Source organism: Oratosquilla oratoria, chromosome 37 (assembly GCF_046742065.1).
Source record: "Oratosquilla oratoria isolate Oo_2021 chromosome 37, ASM4674206v1, whole genome shotgun sequence".
Classification (NCBI taxonomy): Eukaryota; Metazoa; Arthropoda; class Malacostraca; order Stomatopoda; family Squillidae; genus Oratosquilla; species Oratosquilla oratoria.
The window spans coordinates 28,702,719-28,720,317 of NC_134813.1; the positions used below are offsets into that span (position 1 = coordinate 28,702,719).

The following is a 17,599-nucleotide window of genomic DNA, read 5'->3' on the forward strand; positions in this document are numbered from 1 at the left end:
TCGCATCATGAGCAAAGAAGTTCATATAACATTCCACACCTTCATCCATGTTATATATATGGCAAACCTTATCGGAGCCAATACAGAGCCTTGTGGGACTCCACTTATAATTTCTTCTCAATTTGAGTTCTTGTCTCTGAGTGAGTACCACCCTCATTTTTCTCCCGTTCAAGAAATCTTTCATCCATTCCAATAACTTTCCTTGTATTCAACCTATTGTTTCATTTTTTTCTTTCTTAGTAGCTTTTTGTGTGGTACTTTGTCAAATGCCTTTTGTAAATCTAAGAAGGCACAATCTGCCCATCCGTCCCTTTTTTGAATTATTTATATTAATATCGAGTAAAAGCATATTAAGTTTGTGGCACATGATCTTCCACATCTAAATCCAAATTGTTTTGGGTTTAGTACTTTGTTTTCCTCCAAGTGTTTAATCCATTTACTTTTGATAACTATTTCGCATATTTTTGCTATAGTACTTGAAAGGGTTGTTGGTTGGATTTTCTTTGTTCCCTCCTTAGTGTATTGGTAAAATGTTTGTATTTTTCCAGTTTTTGGGGGTACTTTTAATTTTTTTTTAGTGATAAATCAATTATCTTGTGTATTTTGCCCGTTAGTTCATCTATACATACTTTCAATATCCAATTTGCAATTCCATCCGGCCCGTGTGACTTTCTGGCGTCAATTCTTTTTTTCCCTTATTTCTTTCAAGGGGGGGGGGGTGTCTTTCTGTCCTTCCTCCCAATTTTGTGAGTTTTCAATCGTGAATACAGATTTAAAATGCTTGACCATAATTTCAGCCATTTCTACATCATCTATATATTCTTTATTTCCTTCGCGTAGTTTCACTATTTCGTGTTTGTCATTTAGTTTGCTATATACACATCTATAGAATAGTTTAGGTTGGTCCTTGCATTTGTCTATTATGTCTTTTTCATCTTTTCTTTTTTCTTCCCTGAGTATTTTTACATATTCGTTTCTTAGTTTGATGTATATTTGCCATTTTTTTTGTATTTTTTCCATCTTTTCCAGGCTATGTCTCTTCTATAGCTTCACGACACTTTTTGTTATACCAACACTTTATGTATACCCTTTTTTGTTTCATAAAGTGTTGGTGTGTGTGTGTGTGTGTGTGTGTGTGTTTGTGTGTATGTGTGTATTGTATGTTTGATGTGTATTTTTTATGTGCATCATGCCAACCAATCAGCCATTCGGAGTATCCTGTTGGACAAATGCCGCTCCCATCCTCATTCATGTGTCGTATGACTACGCCAACCTCTGCCACGCCACTCTTGCAAACTTCTCTATCGTCTCTCCACCCTATGTCTGGTTTCCTACTTCCAGGCTTTCCATTTCGCGGCGTCCAGTCAACTAACACTTCGCCTCTTGGAAAGATAGCTTGGCTAATAAGATATTTTGTTTAGTTTTTCAATACATTTCCAAAATTACAAATTTCCATATTTGTTTCCGTTATAACACTAATAAAAATGTAAGTTAGTTTCACAAGTCCATGTAGCCCTAGGTCAGCACTCTAACTCTCTGACCTTCTCTTTCTGTCCCTCTTTCCTGTCTGTCCTCCTTCTCTTTCTGTCCCTCTTTCCTGTCTGTCCTCCTTCTCTTTCTGTCCCTCTTTCCTGTCTGTCCTCCTTCTCTTTCTGTCCCTCTTTCCTGTCTGTCCTCCTTCTCTTTCTGTCCCTCTTTCCTGTCTGTCCTCCTTCTCTTTCTGTCCCTCTTTCCTGTCTGTCCTCCTTCTCTTTCTGTCCCTCTTTCCTGTCTGTCCTCCTTCTCTTTCTGTCCCTCTTTCCTGTCTGTCCTCCTTCTCTTTCTGTCCCTCTTTCCTGTCTGTCCTCCTTCTCTTTCTGTCCCTCTTTCCTGTCTGTCCTCCTTCTCTTTCTGTCCCTCTTTCCTGTCTGTCCTCCTTCTCTTTCTGTCCCTCTTTCCTGTCTGTCCTCCTTCTCTTTCTGTCCCTCTTTCCTGTCTGTCCTCCTTCTCTTTCTGTCCCTCTTTCCTGTCTCTCCTCCTTCTCTTTCTGTCCCTCTTTCCTGTCTGTCCTCCTCTTTCTGTCCCTCTTTCCTGTCTGTCCTGTGATTAAGTAGAGTCATTGAGTTAACCATTTCTATATGTTCTCCTATTCTTTCTACTTCTTGACTTTGTACCTTCTACTTCGTCACAAAGTGACTTTATTTAGATTAAGGTACTTTATTTCTTATTAGTTTACCTGACCTTTGTTATACCTTATGATTAATTCTATTGTAACATCTGGTTTTGGCACTCAGCTCTGCGTCGTCCTTATACATCTCTTACCACGGCGTATCGTCCTGCCGAGTGATTACTCTTATGTGTCATCAGGTCCGATATGACTTGTTCCTTCACACCTTTCTTATCTCTGGGACCCGTATTTCTGAGTGCGGGTTTCTCTATTTTATCCTGCAGTATAATACAATGCAATACAATACTCCTATGATCCTTTTTGGATACCTTCCTTGCCCAATTTTATTTCTGCTCTTTTATCGCCTCCACAATTTAGCACCTCTTGTCCATCTTATTGCAACCATTGATCTCTCCGGCGCTTTCTGGAACTCCCTTGTTTATGTTTCTGCTGCCGTTGTCACTTTCCAAGTTTCATATTCATGGATCATAGCTGGGATCATGAAAGGATTGTAAACTTTGTGTTTCAGACATTTAGGTAGAGAGCCCTACATGTTCTTATATTTACTTCACATTTTCCAACTGATATTGATGCGTCTTTTTATTTACTTTTCACGATCTCTTCAACTTCTTCATGGTTGTCGCCAATGATTACATTTGTTTTACTTTGATATTTTAAAATTGAAAATCAAGCTCGTTTTGTCCTCATTCATCTTCAAATCTACTTTGAGACTTTCCATGTTGAGCTGATCTTATGTCGTTTCTGATGTGATAGTAGTATTATCTGCAAATCTTGATTGATGAAAATATTATCTATTATTGTTCAAACCTTTCCTTCTCCAACCACTTGAGGTTGCTATAAAGATGAGCGAAATCTTCCGGAATTCTACTCTAGACGGAAACCCAATTTCAAAGGAATAAAGAAAAATCAGCCCTCCTCTTCGGTGTCCAAGAATAGAAACACTAGTTGAAAGTTGCCAAATACCCTTTTATCGCTGACTTTATGTACCTAACCACAATGCTAACAAATATGATATGCAGCACCGTTTTTTTTTCGAACACACACATACAGCCGTTTGAGATTGAATTTACAAGTGATTGATTCACTAGTTTACCAATTACGGAGGGGTAGGTGAGGAAGTGTGACCTCCCGTACCTACTACACATTATCATCACATTGCTCTCGGTGGTGCGAGGAGCGATATCCCTCGTCCTACTCCTGCTCCTCCTCCTCCTCCTACTTTCATCCTAAGAGCTGTTGACTCCTGTGCTCATAGCCGCGTTGGTAGAGGGTATCATTCGCAGATGAAAAATCTCGGGAGTTAAGTAGGTATATAGGTATATACATATATTGACAAACTAAACGTGAGTTGTGTATGTATATATACATACATATATCTATCTATATATATATATATATATATATATATATATATATATATATATATATATATATATATATATATATATAAATGTATACAGTGTCTATACACTATTCAAAGGATGGGTGAATATACTTTGAATTAAGTATTTCTGTAACTTGCCTATACCATCCCAATCGCCATCCCCACCTGAATCCATCACGGGCCGACCATTGAGACTCACTTGCACCCTCCGTCTCCACCTCCGCCTGAGTAGAACGTTTCCTTGCCATAAAAGGTCACGGAAAGAAAGACGGCAGACATTACACCGCCGCCGAGCAACAGCCAGTCAGTCCTCTTCTGCAGGAACGGCGGCGCGGCTGCTGGGGGGCGAGGGGGGGGGTACCGTCGTCGTCGTCGCCGCCCCTCCCGTTCCTCCCACTACGAGTCTCCTTTATTTCCGTATGCTGGGTCCCTCCATAGGTCCCTCTCTTCTTTGTCTCTCCCCTCTTTCTTGCTGTTCGGAAAGAGTTTATGGACTTGGAATTTCTGTATAAAATTCTGATATGTTAAAACCAAGGACATCACCCGGGAAGTTAGTTGATAACCAAGCGATTTCAAATGTTAAAAAAAAATACCTGATTGTATTCCTTGGTCACATTAAAAACAATTCTGATATTCGCCGTAAAATTTTCCTAAAATACAGGTTTTAAATTGTTTTATGACTACTTGGCAAATTATTGAATCAGATTATTGAGAATTGTCAGGATCAGTTACAAAATATACACAAAAGAAAGAAAAAAACATAATTTAGAAATGTGCATCGATTGTTTACGAAATGAGAGCGCGCGTGCCCCAGGATAGTCTCGTGCGTCCGTGAACCTCAGTTCGAAAACCGCGGAAGAACCAGTATATAAGTTCAGGTGCATTCCCTGCCACCCTCCTTCGGGCAGAGGGGAGTTTTTGCCCCCCTCCTGTGGTTCGTACCCAATGCAGGAACAGGTGGCACATAAAAGACGGCTCACAACAACACAACATTATCACTCTGGTGTCAAGGGAATAGAGGTTGAGCGTGGCAGTTGAAAACACTGGCCACGAATCTTCTCCAGAGAGTTGGGTGGGCGTGAAAGGGGCGGATACTTCTGGCGTCAAAAAGGGGTGTGTGGGACAATGATTCCGACATCTTTTCGACCTCATAAATGTATCAAATTTGATACATTTAATGCTCCTGTCTAGGCTAACGCTACGGGACTTTATTCAGCAGAGTGCGAATGGGACACGGCAACAACTTTCATCTCCGTTGGGACAGCGAGCCCCCCAGAAGTGTGAACAACCAGCCCGTTTGTCTCCTCCCACTTCTCTTCTTACGACGACATATAACTACCTCTTTGTTGGGCCTTGCACCACCACTGACTCCTCACCCGACTGTGGCCCTCTCCACTTGCACCACTCACTCATCCCGTACACCACTAGTTTGCACCAGCGTGGCAAAGGGCAACTACTATAAATACATGTACTTCAATATAGCCTTGTGTATGACCCATCCCCCGCTTTGCACCATCACTATTTACACACCGTCCCCTGACGTCATCTCTCTTTCATTTTTTGTGCATTTTTTCAAGCCCTTGGACCATAAATTTTCTTTAGAATGGTGTGTACATTTATTTAACTCTTATTACCCGCCTTTTCCTCCCTCCCTCACTGCTCCTTCCTTCTCTCGTAAGACTCTAGAATGAAGAAATCTTCAATATTTGGAAAAATTATTCCCCAGTGTGTGTATATATATATGTATATGTATATATACACACATATATATATATATATATATATATATATATATACATATATATATATATATATAAGTGTATGTATATATTTATGTAATAAAAACACTAGGAACGTGTGTACACAAATGCGTAAGTAAACACTAGGAAAAGTAAACTAACGAAGCAGAGCGCTTTCGTATACAAAGAAGGAATTATAAATTCAATTTATAATTCCTTCTTTGTATCAGCACTGAAGATGTAATTTCTACTTTGTTAGTTGACTTTTCCTAGTGGTTACTTATATATATATATACATATATATATATATATATATATATATGTATGTATAGGTATATATATATATACACACCAGCACAATAAATGTTTAATGAGAATGGGGTCGACGCAGGGGCGGGGCTGGTTGTGGGGCGGAAGAGGAAGAGAAGGGCAGGGAGGGTGACAACAAAAAATGTGATGGGGAGGGGGAAGGGGGGAGGGGGGAAGCGCGGAAAGGCAGAGGCGGCGCAGAAAAGGTTTGGAGGGGGTGCGAGTTGGCTCGTGTGGAGGGGACAGGTTGCTCGGAGAACGACCTACTTAGTGCTTATTGGGTATATATTAATAGCCAACCAAACTTGTAAAAAAAATATGTGTGTGTATTTATCTAATTGTACCTAGTTGTATCTTACGGGAAGGGGAGCTACGCTCGTGGTGTCCCGTCTCTGTATCTCGCAGTGTCTAATTTGCTCTTAAATTCGTGTATGGTGTTTACACACTTGCTTCGTCCAGTTTGTTCCATGTATCCACCACTCTGTGTGGAAAGCTGTTCTTTTTTAGGTCTCTTCTATAACTGTCCTCTTTGAGCTTCCTTTCATGCCCCCTTGTATTTCTCTTATCAAAATTTTGTAAGTTTTCTCTATCAAGGACTTCCATATTTCTCGTGATTCTATAGATGGGCAACAAGTCACCTCTTTCTCTTCTTTGTTCCAGTGTCGGTAATTCCAGTTTTGACAATCTCTCCTCGTATGACAGTTTTGAAAGTTGCTCTTTGGATTCTTTAAATTTTCCTTATATTCTTTTTAGCACTGGGTGACCATAGTATTGCTGCGTGCTCTAGTCTTGGCCTTATCAGTGTGACTAGTATTTTATTCACAATTTTTTCGTCCAAGTAGGTAAAAGCCACCTTTATTGTTCTTAGTAATTTGCAGATTTCCCCGACAATTTTGTTTGTTTATCAGTGGACACGTCCTTTGTGATGATTACTCCTAGGTCTTTTTCAGATTCCACTTTATTTCCTTTGTACCGATTTTATATTGTCCTGATATATATATATATATATATATATATATATATATATACATATATATATATATATACATATATATATATATATATTTACTTTTTCCAACTTCCATTATGGTACATTTCTTAATGTTGAAATCCACTTCCCACTTGTGACTCCATTCCCAAACCCTGTTCAGATCCCCCTGCAGCGACTCGCAGTCCGTTTCAATACTCACTTTCTTTAACAGTTTTGCATCATCTGCAAAGAAGCTCATTTAACATTCCACACCCTCATCCATGTCATTTACATAAATAGCAAACATTATCGGAGGCAATACTGATCCCCGTGGAACTTCACTAATCACATCTTCCCAAGTAGAACTCTTATCTCTGAGCACTACTCTCATTTTTCTTCCATGCAAGAAATCCTCCTTCCATTTCAGTACTTTACCTTGTATCCCTCCTATGGTTTCCAGATTTCTTAATAATCTTTTGTGTAGTACTTTATCAAAAGCATTTTTTAAGTCTAGGAAAGCACAATCAGCCCATCCTTCCCTTTCTTGTATTATATCTATTAGCCTTAAGTAGAAACTGATCAAATTTGTGGCACATGACCTTCCCTGTCTAAATCTAAAACATCTCGGATTTAGTATATTGTTTTACTCCAGTGTCGGTAATTCCATTTATTTTTGATAACCTATTCACAATTTTTGGCTACCGTGCTTGTAAGGGAGACCGGTCTGTAATTTGTTGGGTCTTCCTTGTTTCCCCCCTTATATATTGGTACGATACTAGCATTTTTCCAGTCTAAGGGTATTTTTCCTTCATTGAGTGAGCAGCTTATTACATTATATATTTTGTCTATTAGTGTGTATGTGTGTTTGTGTATGTGTGTGTGTGTGTGTGTGTGTGTGTGTGTGTGAGAGAGAGAGAGAGAGAGAGAGAGAGATCCATGAAAATCGAGTTACATGCATCTAAGATATCAAAATTTTAAACTGATTGAATTTGTTAAAACCTCAAAAGAGTCACTAAAAACGTTGACTATTTAATTTAAATCCCTAGAATGGTAACCCTCTATTTTCGAAACCTGAAAGGTAACCCCGGGAGAATTTCTCCCGAGAATTAGATTTTGAAATAAAACACATATGATGGAAATTATTTTGAAAGCAAAGAAAATACAACTCTTACTCTATTATTGAACACAATTTAAATAAAATCATCCTTTGCATTATAATTGTTTTTGAATTGAAAAAACACAAATTGAAAAAAAAAATCACAAAAGAAAAAAATATTGGTCAGATTGAGTTTTCTTTTTTTGTAGATGTGTTCTTGGGTTCGTTGACTATGCCCGGGTGAGGCCCATCGCTCCAGGTCTCCTACGATCTGTATGGGACAATTAGTACCCCCGGGAGAAATTCACCCTAAATGCGATTCCGGAAAGAAGAAAAAAGAAAAAGAAAACGCGAGAGAGCCGGGTGGCAAGTTCCTCCACCGAGTCTGACAGAGCACTGAAGGTATTGAGGTCGCCAAGCTCTGCCCCCTCCGTCACGAGTGCACGTGACCACCACTCTCACTCCGGAGAAAATCACCCCACGTTACCATTCTCGGGATTGTCAACTACAATAATGTGTCATATGCATGTTGCCAAAGCACGATGACTCTCAAATAGCCTTGTCTATTCTCACAAGCGAGCCGGCTCGTCGATTTGAGTGCGACTCACTTGTAATAGTGTTAGCAGGCTTGCGGAATGTGGCATTTGGTTTGAAGGTAGTAGTTAAGCTGCGATACAAAATAACAAACTATAGTACAAAGAAAAAGTGATGCATACACGTAAGAGAATGAAACAAATATAAGGCACACTAAGCTATTTAAAATATTATTTAAGGATGTATCATTTCAGCAATTCGTTGTTGGTCCCTTCCCAAGGGATGTAAGTCAGGTATCCCTGCACGCACTGGGAAGATCGTGAGGGAAAAAAAAAAAAAAAAAAAAAATTGGGGGAGTTGGCACAATGGAGTGCAGGCATAGAGGCAGATCCATTTGTCTATAGTTTCCTATCTGGCCGATGTTGTCCTTATGGTTGTTCTTGAGAACGGGAAGCGAGGTTGAGTGAAAAAAGACAAATTTTCTCCTCCTAAGCTCCCTCTCACGCCCAAATGAAAACACATGTTACACCAAGACAAAATTTATTGTCTTGACATCAGCACAGGATAATATTGTTAGTATGCATATTGCTGCATAGCCCATATAGTCTGCTTCAGCTTCCTGGTAGTTCCTTTAAATAAGTAATTTCACTAGATTCTTTTTGCTTCAATAGTTACGAAACCTCAGTACCAATCTTTCATATCCTAACATTATTTGATTGGGAACATTCCTCCCAAGTGTCATTATTCCTATCTCCGCCACCGGTCACGTATCAAGGAAAAATACCCCTTGATGAACTATTTGGTTTTGTCAATATTTCACCGATACGGACAAAGTCCCCTTCAGCCCTCAGCTGAATGAAATTATGTGGCATTAGGCAGAACAAAACGTGTAAGTGTGGCCCAGGAATTGACAGTGTCTGTGATATTACCTCACTGCGTTTCTATGGAAAGGTGGTGAGTGCTACGCCCTCAGACTGTCGCATGGTAAAAACCTAGTGTCTTTTCAGAAACCAATGGTCCGTTGACAATTTATACCAAATCGTTGTAGATTGCCACGCGCAAAAGGTTGTTCTATTGTTAGCCAGAAGGGTTGAATCACCCGGGAGGAATCCCTCCCCCCTCTCCTCCTTACAGGATTAGCCATTTGGGTGGTTGAGAGGAACGGGGTTTCTTTCAACCGAATAAAATCGCATGGCGGGAGGCAGTAGCAAGGCAATGGCTGCTTTTCAGTGTAATAAAACAGATCAGTTGATTTTTCATTGGGATGTGTGAACATTCATTATCGTTGTGGTGCCTTAAGAAGAGTACAGAGTTGGATTGTATGAATAGATTCCTACATTTGGGGGTTGCTGCAGTCGTTGGCAACTGTATCGTGTAAGTGATGCTGTCAGATTCTAGTTTACATGTTTATGCCTTGATTTATTTCTGACGAGTACAAGGCTATTTTGTTCTGCAATGAAGACATATCCTTTCAGTCGAATGAAATCATTGGGTGGTTGGGGGAATAAGTGTACATAAAAACAAAATCTTTCCCAAAGTGATTAATCGTGATTTTGGATTGAAGGGGGATTTCCCTGAGCGGTGATTAGAATGTATATGCAAAATGACCCCTTTCCTAACCAATAAACCGACGACCTTTTGCCCTCGTACATTTTGAGGTTAACTAATACCCTGAGCACAGTTCAGAACGCTTGATCTTTCCAAAAAGCCAGTAAGACTCGATACCATAATACTGTTAATAGTAATATATTTTTATTTACTTTTATGTGTATATAAAATGCTTTCTCGCGTATTGGCGGGCTCTATTTCAACTGCATCTTAGTAGATCCGGCACTAGGAAACATAATGAAAAATTGTGGACCAAACAATTTTATTCAGTTGAGAGGAAAGATATTGGGGTCTTGGTCGATTGAGACCCTCTTTTGTTTCAAGTCTGTAAAGAGCGTCACCTGGCTGAAGGACCGCAGATGCTGGTCATTTACGTGAGGCACAAACTGGCAGCAAATTTAGTTAATCCCCTATTTGGTAATAAGCATTATTTTCAATAAAGTGTTTGATTGATAACCTTGCCGAATTTTGTTAAGTCAGCCATTACATTTCCTCGGTTTATATCTTATGACCAATGAAACGCTAAATAATCCACCGGTTGCGAGAATGGCATCAACATTAATAAATCCGCTGTGATGGATGGAATGAAAAAGGCGCTGACAATGAGCGGGTTCCTGCTGGTGTCTGCGTACACGAGTTGATGGATGGCAGTGGCCTAATTCATTCTCGAGTGTCATCTTAAACATTTACCAAACTCCAGACAATCTCATTCAGATAAAAGTAATTTTCTTCAAAGGGGTGTCAGACGGCCATGACAGTAGCTGCTAACTGAATACACGCAAATTTTTGCCCTCTTGTCTGTAGAATTTCCTGACCATGATAAAAACGGAGAGCGTCCAGCATCTCTTGATTTGAGTGGCAACCGGCTTCATGGTCATCTTGAGGTCCCCGACAGCTCATTATAAGCCCCATTGAGCTGTCGCCGCCTCACGGATACATGAGCCTAGCGTTCAGTTGCAGCACCCCGTGACATCATGGCAATATTAATCGACATGACGTCATGACTGGCCACGTCACTGGTCGGGGCAGCTGCCGGCAGACCGAAAGTCATATTGAGGCCCTAAGGTCTTCAGGACCGTGATGTTTTATATAAATCTCGTAATAGTGAACGCCATACATATTTTCTAATAGTTCTGTGGCCCTTCGCTACAGGGAGGTGTCACTGATATAAATAAAATAGCTTGGCTGTAGAGAAGAGAGAATTTATAAACAAATTCGTCAAGCGCTGCATGCAGGGTGGAGAAGGTTGGTGTTGAGATACAACAATGTAAACACATCCGTTACAGAAAGCTTCGGTCGACGTTTGGTATTTTTCGTTCTTAAAAAAAAATACCGCACGGCAAATCAGAACCCGCGTAAAACACGTAAAATAAAAACACCACCTTTGGCAAAACCGAACCACAATATCGGGTTTATGTGCAGGTCGTCTTCAGATCGACGGACGGTGGCCCGAAGAAAGAACGAAAATATTGAACTTCAAGGATCATTTGGAAGACAAATAATCAAGTTAAAAACAGAGAAAAATAAAGATAATCGAAAGGTGCTCTGCTTGGACGTAAAAAAAGGATTACCAAAATAATTAAAACTTCGGCGAGTACAAGTAACTAGAGGCCAAACAGATAAGGAGAATAAGGGAAACTTGCTTATTCTATTCATTGATAATATGGTTAACAAAATCGCTTCTACCTACTTCTAGGGTAAATCTATGTTCTAAGCACAAACTGAGACGCAGGCGAAACAGGTGACTCGGCACAGCAAAGGCAGATTTCCTGTTGCTGAATTGAAGTATATTTTGAGTTTCTCTCTCACTTGAAATGCTGAGGTAGTAATCTAGAAGCATTTCATGTGAGAGAGAGAAGCTCAAACTCTATTTCATTTCAGCAAGAGGAAATCTGCCTTTGCATTGCGCTAAGGCTTATGACAGCTGGAAGCCAGTATTTCTCGTCCAGCTAGCATTAAATGTGAAAATATTTTCAATTTCAGTGTTATCGATTTCCTGTAAAATCTTAGAGGGATGTGCAAAGCCCCCCTAAGTCTCTATTTATTCAGAGTGAAGTTAAAAATATCCCAACTGTTTTTCGTATGTTTCTTTTCTTATTAATGATATGTGTTTTGTGGCTCACCGCTGCACTTTTTCCAATCCATCACTGTCTTTTGAGATATAGGAACCGTATTGAAAAAAACATATTTGAAATGTGGGCGGACTTGTAATATATATAATTAGTTAATGACAGTTGGACTTTTGAAGATAATATATCACGCTAAAGTACCAACATCTGCTTTCTTTGATGGATTTTTTTTTTTTTTTTTTATTTATTTTTTTTTTTTATATAAATTTCAAGGTCGTTATTGATATTTACCCCAAGGTCCCTTACATTATCCATTTTTTCATATAACATGTAGTCGTACTATAATTTTCACATATGTGCATAACACTCAAGTTGAATTTCATTTGCCACTTTTGATACCATTGCTCTATATATCTATCAAGAGGTTTCCTCTGTCTTCCCTGAAGGCGGCACCATGTCTACCCAAGTGACAGTTCACCGGATGATGACGACGTCGGTGACGTCGGCGATCCTTCTCAACACAGGACTTTTCAAGACAGTCCCGGGCATTCTCAAGGTCCTGCAAGTGGTAAGTAGTACAAATACTCTCCCGCGTTTGTATACTTCCAATTGTACTATCATAGTGGAGATGGGTTGAACGCAAAATTTCATGTGTGTGTAACCCGAGCATACAAATATTTAAGAAAAGTTGCGCTCAACTTATATCTCTCTTGATAGCATAGTTGGTAAGTTACTACGGCACTTGTCATGTGATTGCTGGGTTCGAGTCCTTGGCAGTACCGCATTTCAATATCTGCATGAGGCCTGCCCAAATACACTTAATGTATATATATATATATATATATATATATATATATATATATATATATATATATAATATTTCAAAACCAATATGTATATTGAACATTTACCACCATATAAAGATGAGTGAATTTGAACAAATGATGGTATATTCTCCCCGCAATTGTTGATCACTTCTTTTAGTTCAGGCAGGTACAACCCTGTGTGGCCTCCTACATTTCCTGTCCGCTCTGGGATGGGACAGTCCAAAGCCGATTGCAGGAATTCCCTCTAACGGGAGTCATGTTTTCAGTGTTGGTTAAGAACGCAAAGACTGAATTATACGTACACTAGGGGTTTCCAACTTTCACTTGCCCATTTTTCATATTTTTCTATTAACTTGTAATTATTACTAATGATCCAGGCGTGGTCTAGTCTTGAATTTTTTTATCCATGTATTTTAGCTCAAAATATAAAATTTGATAAAAGATACTTAAAATTACGAACAGTTTATGTTGTAAATTAACTCGGATGCAAATTAATCGGATATTCCGTAGATTTTAAGACATTAGATGTAAAAATAATATCCTAAGGAAAATACGGCATACCGTAGTCTTTGACATAGCCTATAATTTGTAAATTAGACGAATAAATAAACATTAACCCTTTTTCGGGCACCCACAGAAATACTTGAATTTATATATATATATATATATATATATATATATATTATATATATATATATATATATATATATATATATATATATATATATATATATATATATATATATATAATTTTTCAAGCAATTCTTAGGTACTTTTGTATACGGTCATTTTTCATTTGAGCACACTAAAGTGGTGCAATGTTGTACCAATGTTGTCGTACGGATACCTCGCCCGTAAGGCGGACAATCATGCTAATCTCGTAAGGGCTCTGTCGACCGGGGTCTCGGTAATCATAAGAAGCCTGTAAGGAAAACCTCCCCAGCTGGGTCTCATGTTTTGCAACTCATAATTTTTTAAGATTGTAATTCTTAACAATTTCTACCTTTGTCACGACTGCATGTAAATCATTTAAGCAACCAAAGAAATACCGAGTAACATGAATGTGTACAGTTATAAAAATATGCAAAACTATGAATATATATTTACATTGAGAAATACAATGACTATGGAAAATGACTCAAAATGCTAAGAGTATACATAACTAATATGCAGATATATGTATGTGAATTGCAATAATGGGGACAAATCACAAACATGAAATACAACCAATTTATGTTCATTGCTCAAAAACTAGTAGGAGGGGTTAGAAAACAAGACCATAGAGGATGGAGTGCATTGGCATTTGTTACACTCATCAGGAAGATGGAGTGGGAGAGTGGCTGGATCTCCTTGAAGAAGAAGGTCCAGGACTAGGTGTGCTGGAACCTGGCACACAGTACACATCCAGCATGACAGGTGAATGTCATCCTTCTTTGAGCAGTACTTGGAGGTTCGCCTATTACTAATGTAAGCCGGCATGTGTGGCTCCCTCATATCATATCTGATATTCTCATGTGGCAGTTATGCCTTCTGGCCCTTCTCTAGAGGTACTACTGCAGGCAGCTGGTCTGAAAAGAGGCATGTCACTCTTTGGGTAAGGCTCTTCTCACTCCTGGCAAACTTGGATATCCATCCAGAAGGCCTTCAGAGGCATGACCTCCTTCAAGGCCTTCCAGTCTCTCTTGCAGAGCAACCAGGCATTGCAGGGGCAGAGATCCAGAGCCAAATAACTCCATGAACCACCGTCGTGCCCTCATTGGTGTCTTGTACAAATGTGTCAGCATATCTGACTAGTCATGGTCTCCCATTGTAGGCCTTGATGACACCAGGACAAGGATTTGGTACCTTCTTCTGGATCTTGTGATACCATTTGGTTGCCTTCATGGGTTCCATACCAACATCTGTAGACAACAGTGTCACTACCTTGTTGTCTCTCCATCTCAAGGCCAGAATATCATCAGTTGAAAGGAACTCGTAGGAACCCTTCTGTTCAGAAACAAGGGCCAGACCCTTCTGTCCACCCCTACTGCATCTTTCGTGTCTCCACGCAAAAAACCATGCCCAGCATGGGTGGGGCACCCGTCTGAAATCGAGAAGACAGGCCCACACCTTACGATTAAAAAAATGAATAAATAAATGAATAAATAATAATAATAATAATAATAATAATAATAATAATAATGATAATAATAATAATAATAATAATAATAATAATAATAATTTGAATAATAATAATAATGATAATAAATAAGATAAAATAAATAAATAAATAAAATAATAAAAAAACGCATGTTTTGCGAAAAGTTAGAAAACTGAGTAGTTCATATATATATATATATATATATATATATATATATATATATATATATATATATATATATATATATATATATGCCGACAAACCACTGGGAAAATGAAAGAGGTTTGTCTGCATACTAGTATCACGCGTACAAGTGATTTCTTCTGCATATATATATATATATATATATATATATATATCATATATATATATATATATATATATATATAGGGGATAAAGGGCATTGAGAATACATGTTCTATTGTAGTCGACAGCAGTTACAGCATTATTCAGTTTGCAGTTTGCTTTTTCAATTTTTCTAACGGTGTTCCGATCTTCGTAGGCGAGGGTACTAAGTAAGTTTCTAAAATCCATGATAACTCGAGACGTCTTTCAGCCTTCACGTGGCCATCTTCAGGAGTGTAAGTATAGATGTGTAACTTACACTCCTGAAGATGGCCCAGTGAAGGCCGAAAGACGTCTCGAATAAGGAATCAAGTTATAAGAGAAGCATTAGGGGTTGAGAATGTACTGGACTATGTGGAGAGAGGACAGCTGAGATGGTACGGACATGTTATGCGGATGGAAGAGCAAAGATATCCAAAGAGGTACTACTTATGGAAACCGAAAGGAGGAAGACCTGTAGGACGCCCAAGAATGAGATGGAGAACAAATATCCAGCAGGCCCTGCACAAGAGAGGAACTTCACTGGAGGAGGTTGAGAGGGATAGAAAGTACGAGGAACGTCAACAATGGAGAGAGCTAACGAGACGTGGCAACTGACAGACCTATCAGGTCTATCAGGAGGAGGGTGAGAAAAAGTACCCTCCCCTTCAAAGATTGGAACACCGTTAGAAAAATTGAAAAAGCAAACTGCAAACTGAATAATGCTGTAACTGCTGTCGACTTCAACAGAACATCAACATCGGAAGCTCCGTGGAGGCAACATGCAGAAATTGAAACATGGTACGACTGAGGACTCGAACCTATGGCTAGCACGTGATCAATGCTGTAGTAACAAGTGAATCAAATTAATTGGGCCGCTACGCCTTAATGATCCAAAGACCTTTCTCGAAATAAGAAATTTAATCTACCCACAGTTCATACATAAATCAGTAATAACTATCCTTCTGAACTTATGTCCATATCGTCTGGCGAACGACGGAAGCCACACTCTTAACATTTCTTTCTCTATTGTGATAGTGTATATGATATTAGATAGATAGATAGGTAGACTTTATTTGGCAATGAATCAATGTACATGAAGTGCAAATAATGACATGAACACATAGTTCGGAATAATAAATGCAAATTGCCGAGGATAAGACAAAAAGCATGTACGCTTATTTCCATATTGTATTGTGTAAACGGTGCCTGTATGTCAAGAAGTCTCGTCTTAGAATCACAATTCGAACACTTGTAAATGTCACTAGATTCATCAGTTCCCTACCAAAATTAATAGGCTACTTAAGAACAATATTTCAATCTCGACAATTTCATTTTTCCTCTGGGTGAGGAACACAAGGAACCAACCTGTATCGTATGTCAAGAAGTCTCGTCGTAGAATGACGCCTTAGGCTACGGTTACTATGGATGCGAATTCTGACGAATATCTGTTCGGACGAATTCGAAGAAAAAACAAACACCATGCATTCCAATGAGAGTCTTTACGGCAGCAACGAATACGTCAGAACACGTACGAAGTCGTCAGAAGCAATTGAGCGTTCAAAAAAATTTGATTTTTTCATGCGACCTGCGTCTGTTTTTGGTATTTTTGTGCGTTGAATTTCGATCGATTTTATTGTTCCACCATGGATAACGATAAATTGATCAGCCTTGTGGACGAGAACAGGTGTTTGTGGGATATGAGAGACAAAAATTACCATAACAGAGATATTTCTCGGCAAAAGTGGAAGTGGAAGTAAATAATTGAATTATTTTTTTGCAAGTGCCATTCGTTTAATTTTGTTCAATTGTATTTCACCAGTTTGCATTTTCATTTTTGAATATGTATATTATATCTCATGGAAGTAAATAATTTCATTTTTGAATATGTACATCAAATTTCATACATACATATACCAAGGCTTCTTCCCCCTTACTAGGGAGGTAGCCAAAAAGGAAAAGGCATAAAATCATTCCCACCCATTCCATCCCTGAAAACACTCCACACCCCTCCACCCTCCCTCCCATCTTAGCACCTCCTAGATGACGGGTCATCCCTGCACCCTGTCCACTGCCCTGGGTCAGAAGCAGTGTCACAAGACACAGCACATCCACAGCAAGGCCACTTCATTAAATCGGCGACCCCCCCTCTCCGTCCCCCCATATAAAGGAGAGGATGGGGAGAAATTCCTTCGGGCTGCGTCAAAATTTTGCTTGCACACACTACCTCACCCCCCATCCCTCTGTCCATTCCACCTCATGCATCACAACATTTTCCATGTACAACCATTCTCCATTCACCCCTGTCTTCTGTCCTCTCCTGTCCTTCCTCAACAGACATTCCCCTCTTCCCCAAAGCCCCCTTCACCCCATCCATCCATCTCATCCTAGGACGTCCCCTCATGTTCACTCCCTCCACATCTGCCTTCCAC

General features: G+C 39.2%; 1 protein-coding gene across 6 annotated transcripts in view; it reads left to right on the forward strand.

Annotated features, from left to right (window-relative positions):
* LOC143019602 (uncharacterized) overlaps window positions 1-17,599 on the forward strand; it is a 79,498-nt gene that overhangs the window by 45,200 nt on the left and 16,699 nt on the right. For all 6 annotated transcript variants that reach the window (XM_076175389.1, XM_076175392.1, XM_076175393.1 and 3 more), the window contains exon 2: window positions 12,323-12,444. In XM_076175389.1, coding sequence (XP_076031504.1) covers window positions 12,323-12,444 — 122 coding nt within the window. The remainder of the gene's footprint in view (window positions 1-12,322; window positions 12,445-17,599) is intronic.